A 21,849-nucleotide genomic window follows, 5' to 3' on the forward strand; every position below is an offset into this window, starting at 1 on the left:
AATTTATAAGCAACTTGTTCTAATCATACAACTGTTTTTTTTAATTTATGCTATTTTCCTGACTATTTGTTGTTGTGTTTATCTGTTTCCACCCAGACTTTGATTAGAAAAGTTGGGCACTGGGGTGGTAGTTCTGGGCATACTCAGGACGTGGATGTCTTACCCCGACGTTTGACCAGCGTCGTAGTTCGTAGTGGCTTTGCAATTTTTGCACTCGCCTTTAAATATATTGACTGCAATGGGCAGCAGCGCAGTACCGGTCCATGGGGAATATCAGATGAATACGGAGATGACAGCGTCCATATGGTGCATATCATACTTCGCTAAATTATTTCCCCAATACATGAATGCAGAAATGTGTTGTTTCCATATCTTCTACTAACCCATGCTTGTTAGAACTTATTGCTTGGTAAACTGTCTTATGTTCATTTACAGATTGAATTTGGCCCTTCAGAATTTCTTAAGAAAATTTCTGGAACAATAGCCATGCACACATATTATGGAGAAATTCTGACGTCACTTTCATTTGTCACCAATAGTGGTAATTATGGACCTTTTGGAGAAACATTAGGGAATCATTTCTGCAGTCCTGTCCAAAACAATGGTAGCATCGTGGGTTTCTTTGTCAATACTGCTAATTATATCATCTATTCACTTGGTCTCTACGTGGACATAACAGGCGAAGTGGTACGTCTTCTACTTTCAGCGATTTGTTTTCTTAACAATAACCTGTTTCGGCTGAATCATAACCTGTTTCGGCTTCTTTCCTTTATTTATTTGCACTCTGGTTTTCTATTACCACAAACTCATTAATCGAATACCTCTCCCATTATTTTATCTTGACACTTTTTATCACTTTTCATATTATAATTTCATCTTTGTGCAGTGATATTACTATCAAAAAATACCAATTACACTAGATCCATGCACCCACATGATATAGAGAGTTGGTTCGGACAACATACATTTTCGAATCCCAATTGAGCGGAATTTAATACAAATCATATAAACAGAAACCATAGCTGATAGCTGCCTTGTAATTAAAAATGTTTACTATGATGGTACTGATTGTTGGACTTTGCTGGACAACGATGGGCTGCTCTCCCAAACGTGGAAGATGTTATAATGGAGCTTGATGCGGTGAGCTTAATAGCTTGCTGAGACTTAAATTTAATTGCTGACATATTTATTTTTCTACATAAAACAAACTTGTTTAGCTTTTTTCTATCTTATTGAATGGGCAGATCGTTGCCATATACCTTGCAAAAATAAATAAATACGGATAGCCCGTTTCACAAAACTTAATGTCAAACATATGAAGAGCTTTACATATTTATTGATCATGAAGTTTGTTGCAATTTGCCTTCTGATGGATCATATTAAACTAGACGAACACACATGAATACGAAATTTAACGGTCAACGGTGTGTGTCGTACCCTCTAATTTTCCTCTCTTTATTTCTTTTCTATTTTCGTGATACAAAACTCCATGGCCTGTTGTGCGTATATACATGCGCGACCAACCGACTCAGCACAAGCTAAACCTAGACAGACTAGTGCTCCTAATCTCTACTATTAAGAGCAAACTGGTGAATGCCTGGTGTCACATTTTCAGGATGGACAATAATACCCCCACGTCTTTATCCTACCAAGATGATTTATCTCAACGCAATCTTGAAGAAAAAACCTGCGCACGGAACAAAGAAAACGCAACTAACAAAACAACTCCAGCCCGTGTCACGTTGAGTGCCTGGTGTCACACTTGTAATAATTACATAGAAATGCCATCGCAATCCTGTTCATAGCTCTGGCTTGCCTCGAGAAAAAATCGGCGCCAGCCCATGGGTCCACACTACCGGTCTACCGCACCTGCCACGCAGACTTGGGGACACGGGCACACACTGTATGCCCCAAACCCGACACAATCTCTAACACCAAGACACCTACGACCCAGATGAGACCTAGTGTACAAACCAGACTCATATTTTCCTAATTAAACACTGATCCAAAACTAAAAGACGCTAGAGGCAAGATTATTTCAACAATCTCTCCCTCTAATCTTGACTTGTCATTGTTGATAATTAGGCACAATTTCTATGATTAATTCCAGAAGATTCAACATGACGAGAGCAACTACTAACATGTGAAATTCAAACATACTAGATGCATTAATCAACATGAATAGTAGCAGGGCAAACAACACAACATTCATCGCTAAACAGATCGAGATATGTCGCACGTACCGATCCGGAGGAGGTGGCGGTGGAGGTATAGCAGATGATGTCGCAGCAGTAACGTTATTGATGACAACGTTGTTGACGACGAGAACGACGGGTCGAAGTAGACGGAGTTGAAGACGACGGTAGGGAGCACCGCCCGACTTGGACGGAAGGCGACCCGTGATGAAGAACTTGAGCAATCGCGCAGAGCGCTTCCCAAAAACCTAATTCGCCCTCTTCCGTACAGGATCGCAAAGGCAAGCGGTTCCGGAGACCTTCTCCCCCGTTCGCCGGTGCACGCCAGCGGGCGGGATGGAGTAGGCTACGATGGCGGTGCAATCAGAGAGAGATGGAAACCCTAACTCGTGTATTAGATATTTTTCTGCGGTAGCCGGGCAAGAGATTATATAGGCTTAGGAAACCCTAGGCAACATGGGCACACACACGTCGCGCGCACGTTTTGAGTCGGTTACAGATAGCCCACGTTCCGGGAGCGACCCGAACCGACTAACTGCGACGCGTCCGTCTAGGACTCTATTCGTTTTCCTGAACTGCAAAAAGAAAGGAATGTCTCGGCTCGAGGCTCAATCCACTCACCACGAGCGCGGCGCGCGTCGTGACGTGTCGAGTCGAGACGAGCGAGCGAGGAGGAGGAGAAGCGCGCGCGTACTACTCCTCTTCTCACTCATTTACTAGTGGTGGAACAACCCACCTTATAAGGTGATCTAACTTTCTCCCAACTTTCCATGTGGGCATAAACTTCCCACCTCTTGCCACTCCCTAGTGAGCTGCCACCAAATTGGGCTCAAACTCACATGGGCTGCCACTATGTGGGCTTTGAGATTTATGACAAAACTGAAATACTACATGAGCTTTGAGTTTAGGGTTAAGGGTAGATACATGATTTTTGTGGTTTAAATATGTCAGACCTTGTTTATCAGCTTGAATGCTTACTATATGACATAAGAAGACGACGTGCTTTTGTTTTTCATTATTTTTTTTGACTTTTTTGAATTTTTATGCCCATATGAATCTTGGTCAAATCATAGGTTTGACCACAATTTAAACATGTTTAAAACATGAAAATGAAAAAATAAGCCTGGATCCTTCTTAGTCACTCCAAAATGTACCAATTGATAGATGAATTAACTTGGCTTTATAAAAAAAATAATGTCATGTAAATGAGTTAACTTGGCTTTCGTACCCTTGAATCCATAGGAAACTTTGTACAAATGTAGTATAATAATCAACCGAGTTTTTACACCCACAGGTCTGTCACTTACGTGTGGTGCCCACGCGTGAGGTCCCACACTTCAGTGAGCACATCCGCCCGTGCTACATCAACGTATGCAAACAGAGAAGAAATCCTAGGCCACACTGATAAAATCATCAGCACAAAACTCGCCAGCTTAGCGCACCATGCAACGAAAAAAAAATCAAAAACAATAGTGAAGTCAGAGAGTATGCCTTGTCCATGAGAAGCGCTCGGAGAAGCCAGGCGGTGGGTGCCGGGAACAAAGACATCGTCGGCCTCTGCTGGTCCTGGAGATGACGAGACGTGAACAAACTGTTGGCCTACATCACCGGCGCTATGTGCTCCGTTACATGAGCATCGCCTTTGAGTGGGTGGCGGATTATTTTCCATGGTGCGCGTCCTGGTTTATCCCCGGACCTAGTGAGCTCGTGGAGTCGTGGGTGTGGTTGAGGCAAGTGAGGCATCGTACTGTCCCATGTGTGACGTGAATTAGGGGCGGGGACGTGGTTCAAAGTTTAAACAGGTCACTGGGTCAGCCAGTGCGCTAATTTTGCACACTTTTTTTTGGTGTTATACAATCCAAAGTTTTCATGTTGTGATTGCACTACTGTCTACTACTCCCCTGGTGCTACCCGATTCCTTGCGAACTCCACGAATTAGCAAGCCTCCAAGCTTAGAGGTCACCAAGTACGGCAACGAATCACCATAAATGTGTTCTCCAAAGGTTAGTGGAACTCAGGATGCAATTCTCATGCCGGGTAATGACTTCACTTCCTACTACCTTCACGTTCTACATAATAACATGAAAACATTAATTTACAGTGGCATTATCTGCGTTCTAACGTTGTCAAACTGATTTTTGCCATAACTTTTTGCAACACTTCAATAAATTTTATATGCGTTGAATGGATATTGTTGGAACCAGGCTAGTTTGCAGTTTGCACACATGCTAATTAAGATAATAAGAGCATGCCCTTTGCTGAGCTACATAATATTATCTACCAATGGGCGCGTAAACGGGGAACATTGTGTTGTGACATTTATTGATAGAAAAAACCTTTCACATTTTGTACATAAAAAGATTTTAAAGTTCTCTTCGACAATGATGTTCGTGTGTTTGTGTGTTGTTTACTACCACAATGATATACTCTTGCCCTTGTACTTTGTTCTTCAATATCTTTTTGTATATTTTTATTTCATTGTCAATGCCTTATTCGTCACTTTTAGAAAAATATGGATCCCGTAGCAACGCACAGATACTCTGCTAGTACAACTAGTATTAGAAACTATAACTTGGACACGGCCACACACTGTATACCCCAAACCGGACACAATCTCTAACACCAAGACACCTACGACCCAGTTGAGACCACGTATACAAACCGGACTCATATTTCCCTAATTAAACACTGATCCAAAACTAAACGACGCTAGATGCAAGATTGTTCCAACAAAGGTTTCCACCAAAAGCCCAACCAATCAGATTCAGAAGTACAATATATATGTCTACTTCTAAAATGTTTAGCTTAATTACAGTTTTTGAAATAGAGAGTGATTAGAACTGATTCAGAGTTATTTGGACTAAATTTTTTGCAATTGTATAGCAGATTTCTGATAGTGAATCATTTCACTTCAGAAATTTGATGACTAAAATAAACCAACGCACGCAAGTTTTTTGGGCTTGGGGTGTAATTACCTCAATTTATATTTGCATCCACGAGGACTTGAACTCATGTTGGTTGGATACTTTGATTGTGCACCTTCTTGTTTTAACCATGATTCATGCTTGATTTACTTTAGCTTCCAACTAAATACACTTTGGTGAGTACGTGATTAAAAGAGGTCAATAAAGCGTCCCTACTGGAGTGAAACTGTTGCACCAATCTGACCAAATTTTTTATGTGGTCACGATTTTCTCACCGTGATTTCATATGGAAGTACACCAATTCCTTAATATTTACCAACTAGCAAAAAAAATCCTTGCATATTTACCAAGCAAGAATATTTCTCCCAAATGACAAATAGAAGTCAACCTAAAGTCAAAATCGGATCCATTTATATATTTCATTTGTATGTTTTATATATTTATTCTTTTTTTCATTGATTTCGCCTTAGGCATCCATTACCAAGATTGGACCGTGGGGTGGATCTGGTGGCAAACTTAGAGAAATCGAGGTGGCTCCCGTGTGTCTTAATAGCATAACAGTCCGTAGTGGAAATACCATACAATCGATCGCATTTTCATATAGTGACAAAGATGGAAACCAACATGATACAGGTGCATGGGGAGCTCACGTAGGCCACCATGTTGTTGCAAGTTTTCACACGGTGAGTACAAATAATTTATTCAACACAGCTAAGCCCTGAAGCCCATTAAGGCTGATAATTCTTCTTCACCGGCCTTTTGTAGATTCAGCTTGCCCCTTTGGAGTTTTTGATGGAAATTTCTGGAACAATTGGTCCGTGTAACACACATAATGTGGATGTCGTAACTTCAATTGTGTTTACCACCAATGTCCGTTCATATGGTCCTTTTGGACGAGTAGTGGGAATTCGTTTCCACAGTCCACCAATGAGAAATGGTAGTATTGTTGGCTTCTTTGTCAGAGCCATGGAATCTGTTGATGCGATTGGCTGCTATGTGAATTTTGTGGGGAGGCCGATGGAAAGGAAGGTACGGATTTATAAGCAACTTTTTCTATTCATACTACCGTTTTTAATTTAATTTATTTTTCTAATTATTTGTTGTTGTGTTTATTGTTTCCACCCAGGCCTTGATTAGGAAAGTTGGGCACTGGGGTGGTAGTACTGGGCATACTCAGGACGTGGATGTCTTACCCCGGCGTTTGACAAGTGTCGTAGTTCGTAGTGGATTTGCAATTTTTTCACTCGCCTTTAAATATATTGACTGCAATGGGAAGCAGCGCAGCACTGGTCCATGGGGAATATCACATGAATACGCAGATGACAACGTCTATACGGTGCATATCAGACTTCGCTAAATTATATCCCTAATACATAAATGCAGAAATGTGTCGTTCCCGTATCTTCTACTAAGACATGCATGTTAATACTAATAGGTTGATACATAAATGTCTTATGTTCATTTACAGGTTGAATTTGGTCCTTCGGAATTTCTAGAGCAAATTTCTGGAACAACAGCCATGCACACATATTATGGAGAAATTGTGACGTCACTTTCCTTTGTCACAAATACTGGTAATTATGGACCTTTTGGAGAGACATTAGGGAATCATTTCTGCAGTCCCGTCCAAAACAATTGTAGCATCGTTGGCTTCTTTGTCAATGCCACTAATTATATCATCTATTCAGTTGGTCTGTACGTGGACATGACAGGGGCAGTGGTATGTCTTCTACTTTCGGTGATTTGTTTTCTTAACAACCACCTGTTCCGGCTGAATCATATATTCTTTGACATATTTCATGAAATCTTATCTTTATTCATTTGCACTCTTGTTTTCTATTACCACAAACTCATTAATAGAATATATCTCCTATTGTTTTATCTTGAGACTGTTTTTCACTTTGCATATTGTAATTTATCTTTGCATGGTCAAATATATTAGTATAAAGACCAACATATATTTTTGACTCTAGATAGACCGGAATTAAATTCAAATCATATAAACGGAAACCATAACTGACAGCTGCCTTGTTTTTGAAAATGTTTACTATGATCGTATTGGTTGTTGTATTTTGCTAGACAACGATGTGGCTACTCGCCCAAACATGTAAGATGATATAAATGAGCTTTGATGCAGTGAGCTTAATATCTTGTTTAGACTAAAATTTAATTGCTGACATATTTCTTTTTGTACATAAAACAAACCTGTTTAGCTTTTTTCCTATCTCATTGAATTGGCAGATCGTTGTAATTTACCTCCCAAAATAAATAAATATGAAGAGTCGGTTTCACCAAAACTTAATATCAAAACATATGTTGATCTTTGCATATTTATTGATCATGAAGTTTTCCACCAAAATCCCAACCAATCAATCAGATTCAGAAGTAGAATATATCGGTCTACTTGTAAATTTTTTAGCTTAATTATAGTTTTTGGAATAGAGAGTGATTAGGATTGATTCAGAGTTATTTGGAATAAATTATTTGCAATTGTATAACATATTTGTGATAGTGTATCATTGCACTTCACAAAATTGTTGACTAAAATGAACCAACAATGCAAGTTTTTGGGCTAGGGGTGTAATTGCGTCAATTCATATTTTCATCCAGGGGGACTTTCCCTTATATGGTTGGATACTCTAAGTGTGCATCTTATTGCTTTAACAATGTGAGATAGCCTAATCATGCCATCTATTATTATAAGAAATCATATAGTCATGATTCATGATTCATTTACTTTAGATTCAAACCAAATACGATCTAGTGAGTGATATAAAAGAGGTCAATAAAGCATCCAAATTGGAGTGAAACTGTCGCACCAATCTGACCAAAAAAATTATGTGGCCACGATTTTCTGGTCGAGATTTCATATCGAAAGTACACCGAGCCCTTCATATTTACCAACTAGCAAAAAAGAGCCTTTCATATTTACCGTTCATGAATATTTCTCACAAATGACCAATACAAGTCAATCTGAAGTCCCAATCATATCCGTTTATACATTTTAGTTGTATCTTTAATATATTGATCCTTTTTCTTTTTCTTTTTCTTTGCTTTGGCCTTAGGAATCCATTACCAAGATTGGTCCATGGGGCGGATCTGGTGGCAAACTTAGAGAAATCGAGGTGGCTCCAGTGTGTCTAAATAGCATAACAATCCGTAGTGGCAATACCATACAATCGATTGCATTTTCATATAGTGACAAAGATGGAAACCAACATGATACAGGTGCATGGGGAGCTCACGTAGGCCACCATGCTGTTGCAACTTTTCATACGGTGAGTACACATAATCTATTCAGCCTAGCTAAGCTCTGAAGCCCATTAAGGCTCATAATTCTTCTTCACCGGCCTTTTGTAGATTCAACTTGCCCCTTTGGAGTTTTTAATGGAAGTTTCTGGAACAGTTGGTCCGTGTAACACACATAATGTGGATGTCATAACCTCAATTGTTTTTACCACCAATGTTTGTTCCTATGGTCCTTTTGGACGAGTAGTGGGAATTCGTTTCCGCAGTCCACCGATTAGAAATGGTAGTATTGTTGGTTTTTTTGTCAGATCTATGGAATCTGTTGATGCGATTGGCTGCTATGTGAACTCTGAGTGGGAACCGACGCAAAGGAGGGTACGGATTTATATGTAACTTGTTCTATTCATACTACCCAGGGTTTTAAATTTATGTTGCTTTTCTGATTATTTGTTGTTGTGTTTATCTCTTTCCACCCAGGCTTTGATTAGAAAAGTTGGGCACTGGGGTGGTAGTTCTGGGCATACTCAGGACGTGGATGTCTTACCCCGGCGTTTGACAGGCGTCATAGTACGTAGTGGATTTGCAATTTTTGCACTCGCTTTTAAATATATTGACTGCAATGGGCAGCAACGCAGTACCGGTCCATGGGGAATATCAGATGAATACAGAGATGACAGCGTCCATACGGTGCCTATTAGACTTTGCTAAATTATTTCCCCAATACATAAATGCAGAAGTGTTTCGTTCCCATATCTTCTACTGAATCATGCATGTTAGTACTTATTGCTTGGTACATAATTGTCTTATGTTCATTTTCAGATTGAATTTGGCCCTTCAGAATATCTTAAGCAAATTTCTGGAACAATAGCCATGCACACATATTATGGAGAAATTATGACGTCACTTTCCTTTGTCACCAATACTGGTAATTATGGACCTTTTGGAGAAATATTAGGGAATCATTTCCGCAGTCCCGTTCAAACCAATGGTAACATCGTTGGCTTCTTTGTGAATGCCACTAATTATATCATCTATTCAGTTGGCCTCTATGTGGACATAACAGGAGCAGTGGTATGTCTTCTGCTTTCAACAACTTTCTTTCTTATCAACAACATTGCATTTTGCACTCCGTTGTTTTATCTTGACACTGTTTTCACTTTCTATATTATAATTTTGCGGTGAAATATATTAATATGAAGAAAATACCAACACATTAGGTCCATGCACCCACGCGATATCGAGAGTTCGTTAGGACAACATACATTTTCGTCTCTTGATTGATCAGAATCAAATTCAAGTCATATTAAGAGAAAATCATAACTGATAGCTGTCTTGTTTTTTGAACATATTTATTATGATGATACCGATGGTTGGACTTTACAGGACTACGATGCGGCTGCTCGCCCAATTGTGGAAGGGGATATAAACGAGCTTGATGAGGTCAACATGGAAAGTGATATAAAGGAGCTTGATGAGGTGAGCTTAGTAGCTTATGAGACCGAAATTTAATTTCTAACATATTTCCATTTGTACATAAAACATATTTGTTTTGCTTTTTTCTATCTCAGTGATTTGGAATAGCAGTGTCACTTTTACTGCGAAAATAAATTTATATAGAGTTCTTTTACCTATGCTCAATGTCCAACATATGCTGAGCATTCCATAATTTATACAAATCATAAACCAGAAATTATAACTGATAGTTGGCTTGTTCTTGAACATGTTTACTGTGATGATAGTGATGGTTGGACTTTGCAGGACAACAATGGGCCCCATCCCATCATGGAAGGTGATATAATGGAGGTTGATGAGGTGAACATGGAAGGTGATATAAAGGAGGTGGATGAGGCGAGTTTAGTAGCTTATGAGACCAAAAATTAGTTGCTAACATATTTCCCTTTGTACATAATATATACTTGTTTTGCCATTTTCTATCTAAGTGATTTCGGACAACACTGTCGTTTTCCGCAAAAATATATAAGCAGAGAGAATTGTTTTACCTACGCTTAATGTCCAACATATATATACTGAGCTTTGCATAATTTATACAAATCATATAAAATGGAAATCATTACTGATTTCTGGCTTGCATTTGAACATGTTTAATGCGATTGTACTGATGGTTGGACTTTGCAGGACAACGATGGGACTGCTCGCCCAAACGTGGAATGTGATGTAAAGGAGATTGATGAGGTGAACGTGGAAGGTGATATGAAGGAGGCTGATGAGGTGAGTTTAGTAGCTTATGAGATAGAAATTTAATTGCTAACATATTACCCTTTGTACATAAAACATATTTGTTTTACCTTTTTCTATCTAAGTGATTTGGGACAACACTGCCGATCATTTTTCCCGCAAAAATATATAAATAGAGACAATAATTTTACCAACGCTTAATGTTCAACATATGCGGAGATTTTCCTAATCAAATCATATAAAATGGAAACCATAACTGATAGCTAGTCTGTTTTTTGAACATGTTTACTATGATGGTACTGATGGTTGGAATTTGTAGGACAACGATGTGGCTGCTGGTCAAAACGTGGTAGGTGATATAAAGGAGCTTGATGAGGCGAACATGGAAGATATAAAGGAGCTAGATGGGGTGAGCTTAGTATCTTACTTAGACTAAAATTTAATTGCCAACATATTTCTTTTTGTACATAAAACAAACTTGTTTTGCCTTTTCTATCATAGTGATTTGGCAGAGCACTGTCATTTTCCTTACAAAAATGAATAAATACAGAGAGTTGTTTTACGAAATCTTAATGTCCAAACATATGCTGAGTGTTGCATAATTTACTGATTGTGACGTTTTCCACCAAATAACCAACCAAATAGATTCTAACGTAGAATATTTATATTCCTAAATATAAGATGTTTTGGAGCTTAAACTGGACTCCCACATGTTTTCTATTTAGGCATGAAGGAAGTACTTAGTTAAATGAAATCTAAACATGCTTTAATGACTACTACATATACATATTGAACTTTTATTTTTTTCCTTCTAATGTTATGCCCCAATGCGTTTTTTTACTAGGCATGTATTACAAAGATAGGGCCATGGGGTGGACATAAGGGCAACTCTAAGGACATTATGGTGTCACCATCTCTACGCCTGAATAGCATCACAGTACGTAGTGGAGAGGTAATACATTCACTTGCGTTTTCATACAGTGGCGACCACGGAAAGCAGCACCATGCAGGTCCATGGGGAGCTTCCGAAGGCTTTTCTTATGGGAGTTTTGATACGGTTTGTAAATGTAACTCAAGTTATATATATTTCATGGAAGGAGGCATGCATGTGCCTAGCGATTCTGGGTATAATAATATATGGACTGAAATCATTTTTTTTCTTCCCTTATAGATTCAGCTAGGGCCCTCAGAGTTTCTGACCGAAGTTTCAGGAACTACTGGTTTCTCTACCCAATATTCTTCAGACGTTGTAATGTCTGTTACATTTATCACCAATGCTCGTCGATATGGACCTTTTGGAGGAGGAGGGGGAAATCATTTCCGTAGTCCAGTGATTAGCAATGGCAGCATTGTTGGGTTCTTCGCCCGTGCGGAGAGTGTGGTCTACGCAATTGGTATTTATGTGAGGCCCGAGAGGGAAACAATGAAAGAACAGGTGCCAATATATTTAAAATGAATTTTGTTTTGTTATCTGTCTCCAGACTATCAATTTTCTGACTTGGATAACGAAAATTGCATTCAGGATTCGATTACAAAAATTGGACCATGGGGTGGTGATTCTGGGAGCCCTAGTGACGTGGATGTGTTACCCCGCCGGTTGATAAGTGTGGTAGTTCATAGTAGTATGGTAATCAATTCACTAACGTTTACATACAATGATTGTGATGGACAACAGCAGACCGCCGGTCCATGGGGAGGGTCTGGTGAGCCACTCGACGGGAACCCTCATACAGTGAGTATAATTATTACTAATTATTTGTTGTCAACCATGTACGTACATAAGTATGTGTGTATATTCTTCTCAAACTACCTATAATTCGTAAGGAACTAAGGATAATTCTTATGTCCATTACACTATTATATTTTTATGAGTAACTAGTTAGCATAACCATAAATTATTGTAATTGATTTGAACTAAAATTATATAATATATCAATATTGTAGAAAAAAATTATGAAAAATACAGCTTGTTGATCTTGCCAATGTAAATAGTATATTTTATGTTTCGGGTCTAAGTGAGACAATTAATTTCTGCTTTCTCCTTCGCAAGAAAGAAGTAGTGCGCATTCTTTTGTAGGATGCACTCTGTTTTGAAACCAAAGTAACATTATATAAGGAGACATATTTCTATGAGAACAGTATATGTGGTTTAATAAGCCCTTCTGAAATATATAGTTCCCTGTTGGTGGTACAATCATTCTACGTTTTTTGCTGAATCATATGACTAGCATTTTAGTGTGGGTGATGCATTGTATTCAACTCAAACTCAAGTTAAACACGGTTTTATCTCAAAATGCAGCATATATGGATGTCATTTATATTTATTTTGTTTATCATTGTTCAGACTACCACTTTGTCCAAATAGCTAGGATGATAATAAATTTTCTTCACTTGTAGATTCTTCTTGGCCAGTCAGAATTTTTGCGTGAAGTTTCTGGAACAATTGGTCGGAACTCCAACTATTCTGACGTTGTAACATCACTTCTATTTGTCACCAATACCCGTATCTATGGACCATTTGGAAATGGAGGGGGGACTCATTTCCGAAGTCCGTTGCGGAGCTATGGTAGTATTGTTGGCTTCTTTGTCAATGCTGGAGACGTCATTGACGCAATCGGTGTCTATTTCCGGCCTAAGAGAGACAAAATCAAAGAGGTACGAATTTACTATGTGTTATCCGTGAATTATATGTGCACACTACGTAAGAGCATCTCTAGCAGCACGAGAGGTATACTACCAGACCAAATACTATAAAATGGTACTACAAAAAAGTTAGTAATGGATTAAGAAAGTTCTTTTTTGAAAAGGAGAAAGCCTGATAGAGATAGCACTGCAAGATACTATGTTATATAACAAGTTTCTTCTACAGATATTTTTCATGTGAACCATTGTACACGCTCTTAGGATTATTGATATCAGGTTTATTAGGACATTAAAGATAAGATTTATATAATAAGCTCTCTCATGCTAAAGAGAATTTAAAAGAACTAATTGTGGATAGATCTTTTCTATGTAGGAGGAAGGATGTTCTGAGATTTTAGGTGGTATGGCTTCCACAGAAAGGTAAGATGGCCTCTTGTGTCGAATTTCTGATGCATAATTGTCCTAACTATGGTTGGTGCAAGTGCACTCTAGTTCCGACCATGCCACTGATGCCCCTAACAAGTTTGTGCTTTGCAATGCCGATGTGTATTAATATCGAGCCCTGCTTGGGTGCACCCAGCCCCTCCCTAAAACTCAGAAGAATAAGATGGTCTTTAGATTAATTGATTAATTTGATTATTTACGTTTGTCCCACTCCCACCTAGCCCGTATCCAAGCCCTATATACCCACATATCCATATAGGGCGATCTCCACGTCTCATGCATGCTCACGATCGATCCCCACGTCTTGCTCGTGGTTTCCAATTTTTTGCCCGCTACGGTGGCCACATCGCCATCCCTGCAAAACTATGCTCTGGCGGTGGTGGATCGATACCGTTAGACATGGACTCAGCTGACGGAGGTGAATAGGACCGCAGACGGCAGGGAGCATCTCGCTAGCACGGATTAGCAATTTAGCACCTACTACTATGGCGGGTCTAAGGGCATCTCCAACACGGCGGCCCAAACGGACGCGCTGGGCCGTCCGTTTTGGGCGGTTTTAGGACATCCCTGCAAAGTTCCCGCGCGCGCGTAAAGGCCATGGGCACGCGCTCGCGCCCAAGTTTTCCGCCCAAGACCGCCGGCTATGAAAGACGGCGGCGGCCTCACAGACCTCACACCCGCTCCGCCGTCCTCTCCCCCTCTTCCTTCTGCGGCACCCTCGCCATGCTGTGCACCCTGCATGCCACGTGGGCCAAGCTCTCCCTTGCCGCTCGGGCCAGGTTCCCGCGGACGGAGGAGGAGGAGCGGGCGGACGCGCGTTCGGTCGCCGATGATGAGGCGCTCCGCGTCGCTGCCGAGGAGGTGGCGAAGAAGGAAGAGGACGCGGAGATGGTGGAGGCGGCCGCGGACGGCTGGCACGAGACTACGGACGGCTGGTACGAGGCCGCGGAGGAGGGGGCGGTGACCGCCGCGGGGGAGGAGCCCGTCGACGCGGAGGACCTCGCGTTGGCGAACATCAGCGCCGCCATCGAGGAGCGTCTCGCCGACCTCACGCGCGTGATGAAGGATCACGAGGCCACCTGCCGGGCCGGCCGCCGCCGATTAGGCGACCTCCTCGTCCAGAAGAACCAGCTCCTCGCTATGCGAGCAACCCGCCACCTCATCCAGCTGCCCTCGCCCGAGCGGCGCGCCCGGGAGGCTGCTGCGTCGGCGGAGCGCGGCCGACAAGAGCGCTTGCGCCGTCGGAAGGAGAACCACGAGGCACAGGCCGCCGGCCGCGTCCGCCTCGAGGCATGGACCGCTGTGGAACGCGCCGCCCTGTAGGAGCTGGAGCTGTGCGGGAAGCGGATGGTGCCGCCGTAGGAGGCGGAGCGCGAGCGCGCCCAAGGCGCGGGGACGGAAAGGAGGAGGGCGGCCACGGAGGAACGCCGTGATGGGATTCGTACCATAGAAAACAAAAAAATTCCTACCGCAAGAACGAATAACAAGCCAAGATCCAATTTAGAAGATGGTAGCAACGAGAAGATCATGAGACTAACCCTCGAAGATTTCCAAAGCCTACGAGATTAGATCTCGTTGTTGCTGTAGTCCATCACTTGCCGCTTTCGAAAGCGCGTAGAAGATCTTGACGGTGCAACAGTCGGGCAGCACCTCCGTACTCGGTCACACGTACGGTGTTGATGACGACGTCCTTCTCCCCGTTCCAGCGGGCAGCGGATGTAGTAGTTCCTCCTCGGGATCCCGCCAACACGACGGCGTGGTGACGGTGGTGGTGGAGATCTCCGGTAGGGCTTCGCCGTAAGCGCTGTGGGAGAATATGGAGGAGGAGAGAGGCTAGGGTTTGGGAGAGAGGGGGTGGTTGGGGCGCCGGCCAGGGAGCCCCCTATGGTGGTGCGGCCAAGAGTGGCTGCCCCCTCCCTCTCCTCCTCTTTATATAGGTGAAATCCCTAGGGTTTGCCCAAAGTCTTCGAATAAGACCCCAATTCAAAAACTGACATATGGACGAAACCTAGAGGGACATGGACTCCCCCCTTCCCCCTTTCTTTGGCCGGCTAAGGAGGTGGAGTCCACCATGGACCACCCTCCCACTTGGTTGGCTGGTTAGGGTTGGTGGAGCCTAACCGGGACTCCACCTTCCATGGTGATTTCTTCCGGAAAGTTCTAGAACATTCTAGCGCCTTCCACAAATGCACCGGATCATTTCCAAACTTGAAAGTGACTTCCTATATATGAATCTTATTCTCCGGACCATTCCGGACCTCCTCGTGATGTTCTGGATCCCATCCGAGACTCCGAACAAAAACTTCGAACTCCATTCCATATTTCATATCTACTTAAAACGACATCAAACCTTAAGTGTGTCACCCTACGGTTCGTGAACTATGCAGACATGGTGTAGTAGTAGTAGATTAAAAAAATGTAATGGCTACCTTTTTAATGAAGAAAAAAACTTCCTCCCTATGACACGCGGGCCAGGGACGGACAAGGGGCGGACGCGAGCGGCCAGCCATCGGCGTTCGCCGCCACGCAAACTCGTCCCGGGTTTGGGTTACCCCGGACGCCGCGGCCATCCGTTTTTGGGATTGGTCCGCGCGCTGGGCCGGGTTTTTGTCCGGTTGGATCCATCCAAAGACGTGGGCGCGAGATGGGTCGCCGCCTTGGAGATGTCCTAAACATGCTCGCGATTGCACCTTCACATGACACGTCATGCGTGCGCCATGACCTGGGCATTCAACTCAGCCGCGGGCGCCGTTGGTTCATATTGCACCTCCCAGCTTTGATTTTACTAGTACTCGCGTGTACATGCCCATCGATCTTGCATAGAACGAGAGGGGAATTAATAGTGGGAATTTACCCGTTGGAAGTAGTGCTCGCCACCAGCAGGCCACCGATTGTATCGACGATTGCAATGTATTGATTTCGTACGCATACAGATCAACGTACAGTTCCGTATATACTTGATTAGGCCATACGGGTTTCTACATGGTGGGTACGTATGATTTAATTATAGCCCGCGCTAGACGTCGGTCGCCGGATATTGACCAGAAAATCGGTTGCTCCCGTCCGATCAAATTTTAACGGATATCATATTCGTTGTACAGCATGTCGCTTCACACCTCCACAGCCCACGTGGGTGGACCAGCTGGTCCCGGCCTATCGAGGAAAACTTGGCATGGAAAGCCATGATCGCTCCCACGTTCGTCCTAACACCTGCACTGTGTCAGTCATGTAGTCATGTCACTGTGGAGCCCCTCACGTATACACTATGCATGGTGTGACATTTCTCTACCTCCATGTATTAAAAATAGTGTAATTGCTATTGGTACAACAAGTTCTACACAAAAGTTTTAGACCTTTTACAACAAAAATTAGCACTTATAGTATTAAAGCAAAATTTTACATCCAAAAATACCGAAGATGATTCACACAAAGTCTTTACATATTTCTATACAAAATTCAAAACTTTTACAACAAAAATTAGCACTTGTAGCATTGACACAAAATTTCACATCTGAAAATACAGAACATGATTCACACAATTTTTTTTGGATATTAACTACAAAATTTACGAACTTTTACAACAAAAAATAGTACGTATAACATTGAAGCAAAATTTCACATCAAAAAATACACAAGATGATTCACACAAAATCTATGGATATTTACAACATAATTTCTCAACTTTTACAACAAAAATTAGCACTTATAGAATTGATGCAAAATTTCAGATCAGAAAATAGAGAAGCTGATTCCCACAAAAAGTTTAGTCATGTACTACAAAATTTCAGAACCTTTACAACAAAAATTTGGACTTGTAGCATTGAAGCAAAAATTCACATCAGAAAATACAAAAGATGATCCACACAAAATCTTTGGATGTTTACAACATAATTTCTCAAATTTTATAATAAAAATTAGCACTTGTGGCATTGCATGAAAAATTCACCGAAGATAACTGACACAAATCCTTCGTATGTTTACAACACAATTACAGAACTTTCACAACAACAATTTTGGTGAAATGCACCAACAAATTGCGGGAAAAATAAATTAACAAAAATCCACATACATAACCGGTGGTGACCGATGGTCATTTCCAACATCAACGCCAACAACTTGAAGCACCACACCGCCGTTGTTTGCATCAAATCGTCGACCTCATGCATGTCCACCAGCGAGGCAGCGACATCACGCCTAGTACGATTGTCCATATGGCGGCCTTGGTTATGTCGATTTGCCGTTGTCATCCACTAATTAGGCTCGCTGGAGCCCTGTTTGCGATTGAGAAGGCAATCCGGGCAGCTCCTACCAGCTAGCGCTTCCCGGGCTGGTTGTGGAATACATGCCAAAAATCCAAATAATAATTTTTTTATATTGCCCACATAGCTAAATGGAAGAAAAAAGGTAGAAATTATGTGTGAGTAAAAAACAATACTCATTTAGCTACATGCCCCATAGCCCCACCCTCACACGTCAGCTCTAAGTTATAGGTCAAAAGCAGGTGTACATCAACTATGTGTCCATGCATGTGAGAAAGCAAGAAATAGGGGCAGGGTCCAGGCAGCGCACGACAAGAACTTGACGATTTGACGTCCCATGCGCATGCAGAAGATGAAGAAAAGCGGAAAAGCAAATGCCGGCGCGCGGGTTGGAGACTGACACACGCGAACGGGCGAGCCACACAGACGACCGATCTTTTTCCCGCAATCGGTCGATTGATTATAAGCGTTTTCCTTTAATTATACCTTGCAATCGGTCTGGTAGGTTATAGGTCGTCGGCAATTTTTTACTTTGGGCCCTCATAAATCTAGAAATGAACCCGCGGTCCTTATATACGTCGTCCGCCCCGTTCCCGAACTTGTCCGATTTTGCCAGACACACCAACCGCAATCTCGATGACGTCTCCCGTATGATGCCGCCTGATCCCCATCTCCTGGATTTCGACACCATCGCGCCGGAGTAGGACCTAATCAAGCTCGACAATCTCTTCTTCGGTGCACCGCTGCCCAGAACCCTCCTCTCAAACCTTATGTCGTAATCCTACTCGCTGGCGTTGAGTGGCGGCAGGGATGGAGCCGCCGGGTGCAGCGGGGATGTGGTGAAGCAGGTGAGGCCGGGGGAGATGAAGGAATTGCCGGAGGAGCTTCAAGCCCGTCGCGCGCGCAAGGTGACATGCCAACGCATCTCTGGCCTAGTGTCGTGGAGGGCCACGAAGGAGAGAGGGAGGAGGCAGAGGAGACGGTGCACAACGGCGCTGCTGCCGCTGCTTCGGATGAAGTCAGTGGGGATGGGATGGAAGGAGTCCACTGTGGACTGTGATTCGAGAGAGAGGAACGGGGAAGTGGGCAGGTATAGTGCAGAACTGCAGATGGGGATGAAAGGAGGATGTCTATGCTTTGGGGAGATATGTAGGGGCATAGTACATCTTTCTACGGCTGTTGCTTTGCTGATTTCAATCGGCTGCTTTGACTCTAGCCAAAACACTTTGTCCCGTAATAAAAAATAATTTTCAATAACGGACATTCAACATACAATGGTAAACTATATTCTATAAAAATAACCCGTCGCAATGCACGGGAAAATTTGCTGGTTAATAATTAAGTAAGAACTTGTCAATGGCCAGCATGCCCTTAATTAGTTGTGCAGGGGTATGAAGCAATCTTAGCTGTTGACCTATTCAAGCTTGAGAAGGAGGGTGTGCCAAAGCGGAAGAGATATTAGAGCATCCACTATGTTAACCACAAAGCTATCATCAAGAAAAAAAAAAGTCCACAAGAATGGCAACATACATAGTGAAGTCTATCTAGAAGCAATTCACAGGCTCAAACGTTTGTGAGCAGCTCACAAACTTGTAGATTACTCACAAGTAATAAAATAATATCGCTTTCCAAGTGTAGTACACAAAGTGATAAAATAGCATTCTTCATTACAAATCTATTTGCTACTTTTTATGACTTGTTAGGTCTACATTAACGTTTGTGCTTTTGCAACATACATAGTGGCGAACTATGTTTGCCACAAGCATGGGGTCCCAGCTTGCATACATATATAGGTGATGCCCCTAGCTAGTAATGATACATTTATTGACCACGATGTATGTTATTAACAAAACTATTAATATGTGGTAATAATAGTGTATGGTTTAGTGAATAAACTAGTCACAACTCACAACTAAGAATCAAAGCAAGTATTTGTTCTTAGCGTATCAGTGAACATGCTGTGTTTAAGAAGCATATTAATTTACTTGTATGTATTTATAATGGAAGTGCATGCTGTAATTAGGGAGGACATAGGATCTGCCTCTAGTGCCCTAGAGCATCTAATACTTGATGGAAGTGTGAAGCCTAGACATATTCCTTTGGCACTTCTACAACGCATCACGGATAATTTCGCTGATAAAAGACAAGTTGGTCGTGGTGGATTCGGGGTCGTTTACAAGGTAACATTAAGTTGTACAATCTTTCTCACAGCAGAGCTGAAGTGTTGTTCCAAAAGCCCTTGATTGTGCTAACAAGACAAGTTAAACTACAGGGAAATCTAGCAAAGAGGAGTGTTGCTATTAAAAGGCTTTCAAATAGCCATATTATTGAAGATGGGCCATTTAATCACGAGGCTAAATCTCTAATCGATGTAAACCACCCAAATATAGTACGGTTTCTGGGCTACTGTGCTAATACAGAGAAAAAAGCGGTACAAATAGAATCGGGAGGAAACAAAACAGTTGTTTTTGCTGATATAAAAGAAAGGTTACTTTGTTTCGAGTACATGAATAATGGAAGCCTGGACAGATATATTACTGGTATGAGAACTCATGGATAAATGTTTCTTTCTCCTGCATTTATCTTTCCATTTTCTTGACTTTACACATTTGCTACTTATGTAGATGAACTACGGGGACTTGAATGGCATACACGCTACAAAATAATTCAAGGAATTTGCGACGGTTTGGCTTATCTTCACACAGAAAAGGGTATTGTTCATAGGGATATGAAGCCCGCGAACATACTGCTTGATGATCTTATGATACCAAAAATTACAGATTTTGGTATATCAAAACTCCTTCAAGGAGCAACACATGCGCTCACGACTAACCTCGCAGGGACAATGTAAGATTGCTTACGGAGAACCCAATTTTATGTCTAACATTTACGATGTTCTATTCGTGCAATACCACACAGATAATGTAATGGTATATCATACTTTAATGCAGTGGATACTGCGCCCCAGAATTCTTGAAGCGTGGTATTGTATCAGTCAAGACGGACATATACAGCCTGGGCGTTATAATGAAAGAGCTTCTGACTGGATGTAGGAGCAAACCTGATATTAAACATGTAAGAATGACTCAACTCCACGTTCTAGATTGGCCATGGTCAATGTTACCTTCTCATACTTTTATTAGTTTCTATGTACTTTATGTAGTTATAATGCAAATTATAGGATTGATAAATAAAAAGTATCAGACTTTAGGAGGACTTCCCTTAATAAGGAAAGCTATTCAACCTATTTCTGAATACAGATTCCTGTATTGGATTAGGGTTCATGTCAGGGTCCAGGGTTTCCCTGGATTAGGAAAACGGAATTTTATTTAGTCAGAATTGATCATGAATGCCACTTAATGGTTCATTAGTTTCTATAGTTAGATCATTCTTCAAAAATGTGATATACTCTACTTCTACTTCTACTTCTACATTGAGATTTAGTATTACTCCAGAAAACTATAATGTTTGTTAGTCAAGTAAGCATACGGAACACTCAAATACTACATATTACATGCTGCACTTTCTCGTCAAGATTGTTTTTTTGCTTGTGATCACAAATAGATGATGCTTTTCATATTGACAGTCTTCAGTGTGTACGTTCGACCCGCATAATTTCTACTAAAATGTGTTGCTTTAGGTGAAGTTATTTTTTTACATTATGAAGTTTATTATGTGTGTACTAGCTTAATATGTGTATTGCTACGAAAAGGAAAGATATGTCATCATGTTGCTTCAAAAGAAAATACGTGTAGAAACATTGCAAGACCTTATACCATGCAAATGCATTACTGGGAGCGTGATGCACATGGGGTCTTTGGCGCTGCACCCTTATCGTCGTGCCAAACTCTGACTCTGGTCCCACATCGATGATGGTTGGGGCACTACAACACACAGACTGATCCACCACCATTGTTACCTAGAAGAGTAGGGGAGTGA

The 21,849-nt window shown here is 41.7% G+C and overlaps 1 protein-coding gene across 1 annotated transcript in view; it reads left to right on the forward strand.

The window, feature by feature from the left end:
• LOC127292370 (uncharacterized) overlaps positions 1-21,849 on the forward strand; it is a 40,494-nt gene that overhangs the window by 12,439 nt on the left and 6,206 nt on the right. Inside the window, exons 5-27 of the mRNA XM_051321751.2 lie at positions 97-306; positions 436-687; positions 5,590-5,802; positions 5,885-6,148; positions 6,246-6,455; positions 6,588-6,839; positions 8,185-8,397; positions 8,480-8,743; positions 8,846-9,055; positions 9,188-9,439; positions 9,752-9,844; positions 10,127-10,216; positions 10,505-10,597; positions 10,884-10,973; positions 11,409-11,621; positions 11,736-11,999; positions 12,087-12,296; positions 12,962-13,219; positions 13,581-13,627; positions 19,934-20,090; positions 20,183-20,450; positions 20,535-20,757; positions 20,862-20,985. Of these exons, the coding sequence (XP_051177711.1) occupies positions 97-306; positions 436-687; positions 5,590-5,802; positions 5,885-6,148; positions 6,246-6,455; positions 6,588-6,839; positions 8,185-8,397; positions 8,480-8,743; positions 8,846-9,055; positions 9,188-9,439; positions 9,752-9,844; positions 10,127-10,216; positions 10,505-10,597; positions 10,884-10,973; positions 11,409-11,621; positions 11,736-11,999; positions 12,087-12,296; positions 12,962-13,219; positions 13,581-13,627; positions 19,934-20,090; positions 20,183-20,450; positions 20,535-20,757; positions 20,862-20,985 (4,470 nt within the window). The remainder of the gene's footprint in view (positions 1-96; positions 307-435; positions 688-5,589; positions 5,803-5,884; positions 6,149-6,245; positions 6,456-6,587; positions 6,840-8,184; positions 8,398-8,479; positions 8,744-8,845; positions 9,056-9,187; positions 9,440-9,751; positions 9,845-10,126; positions 10,217-10,504; positions 10,598-10,883; positions 10,974-11,408; positions 11,622-11,735; positions 12,000-12,086; positions 12,297-12,961; positions 13,220-13,580; positions 13,628-19,933; positions 20,091-20,182; positions 20,451-20,534; positions 20,758-20,861; positions 20,986-21,849) is intronic.

The sequence above is a fragment of the Lolium perenne genome, chromosome 4, assembly GCF_019359855.2.
Source record: "Lolium perenne isolate Kyuss_39 chromosome 4, Kyuss_2.0, whole genome shotgun sequence".
Classification (NCBI taxonomy): Eukaryota; Viridiplantae; Streptophyta; class Magnoliopsida; order Poales; family Poaceae; genus Lolium; species Lolium perenne.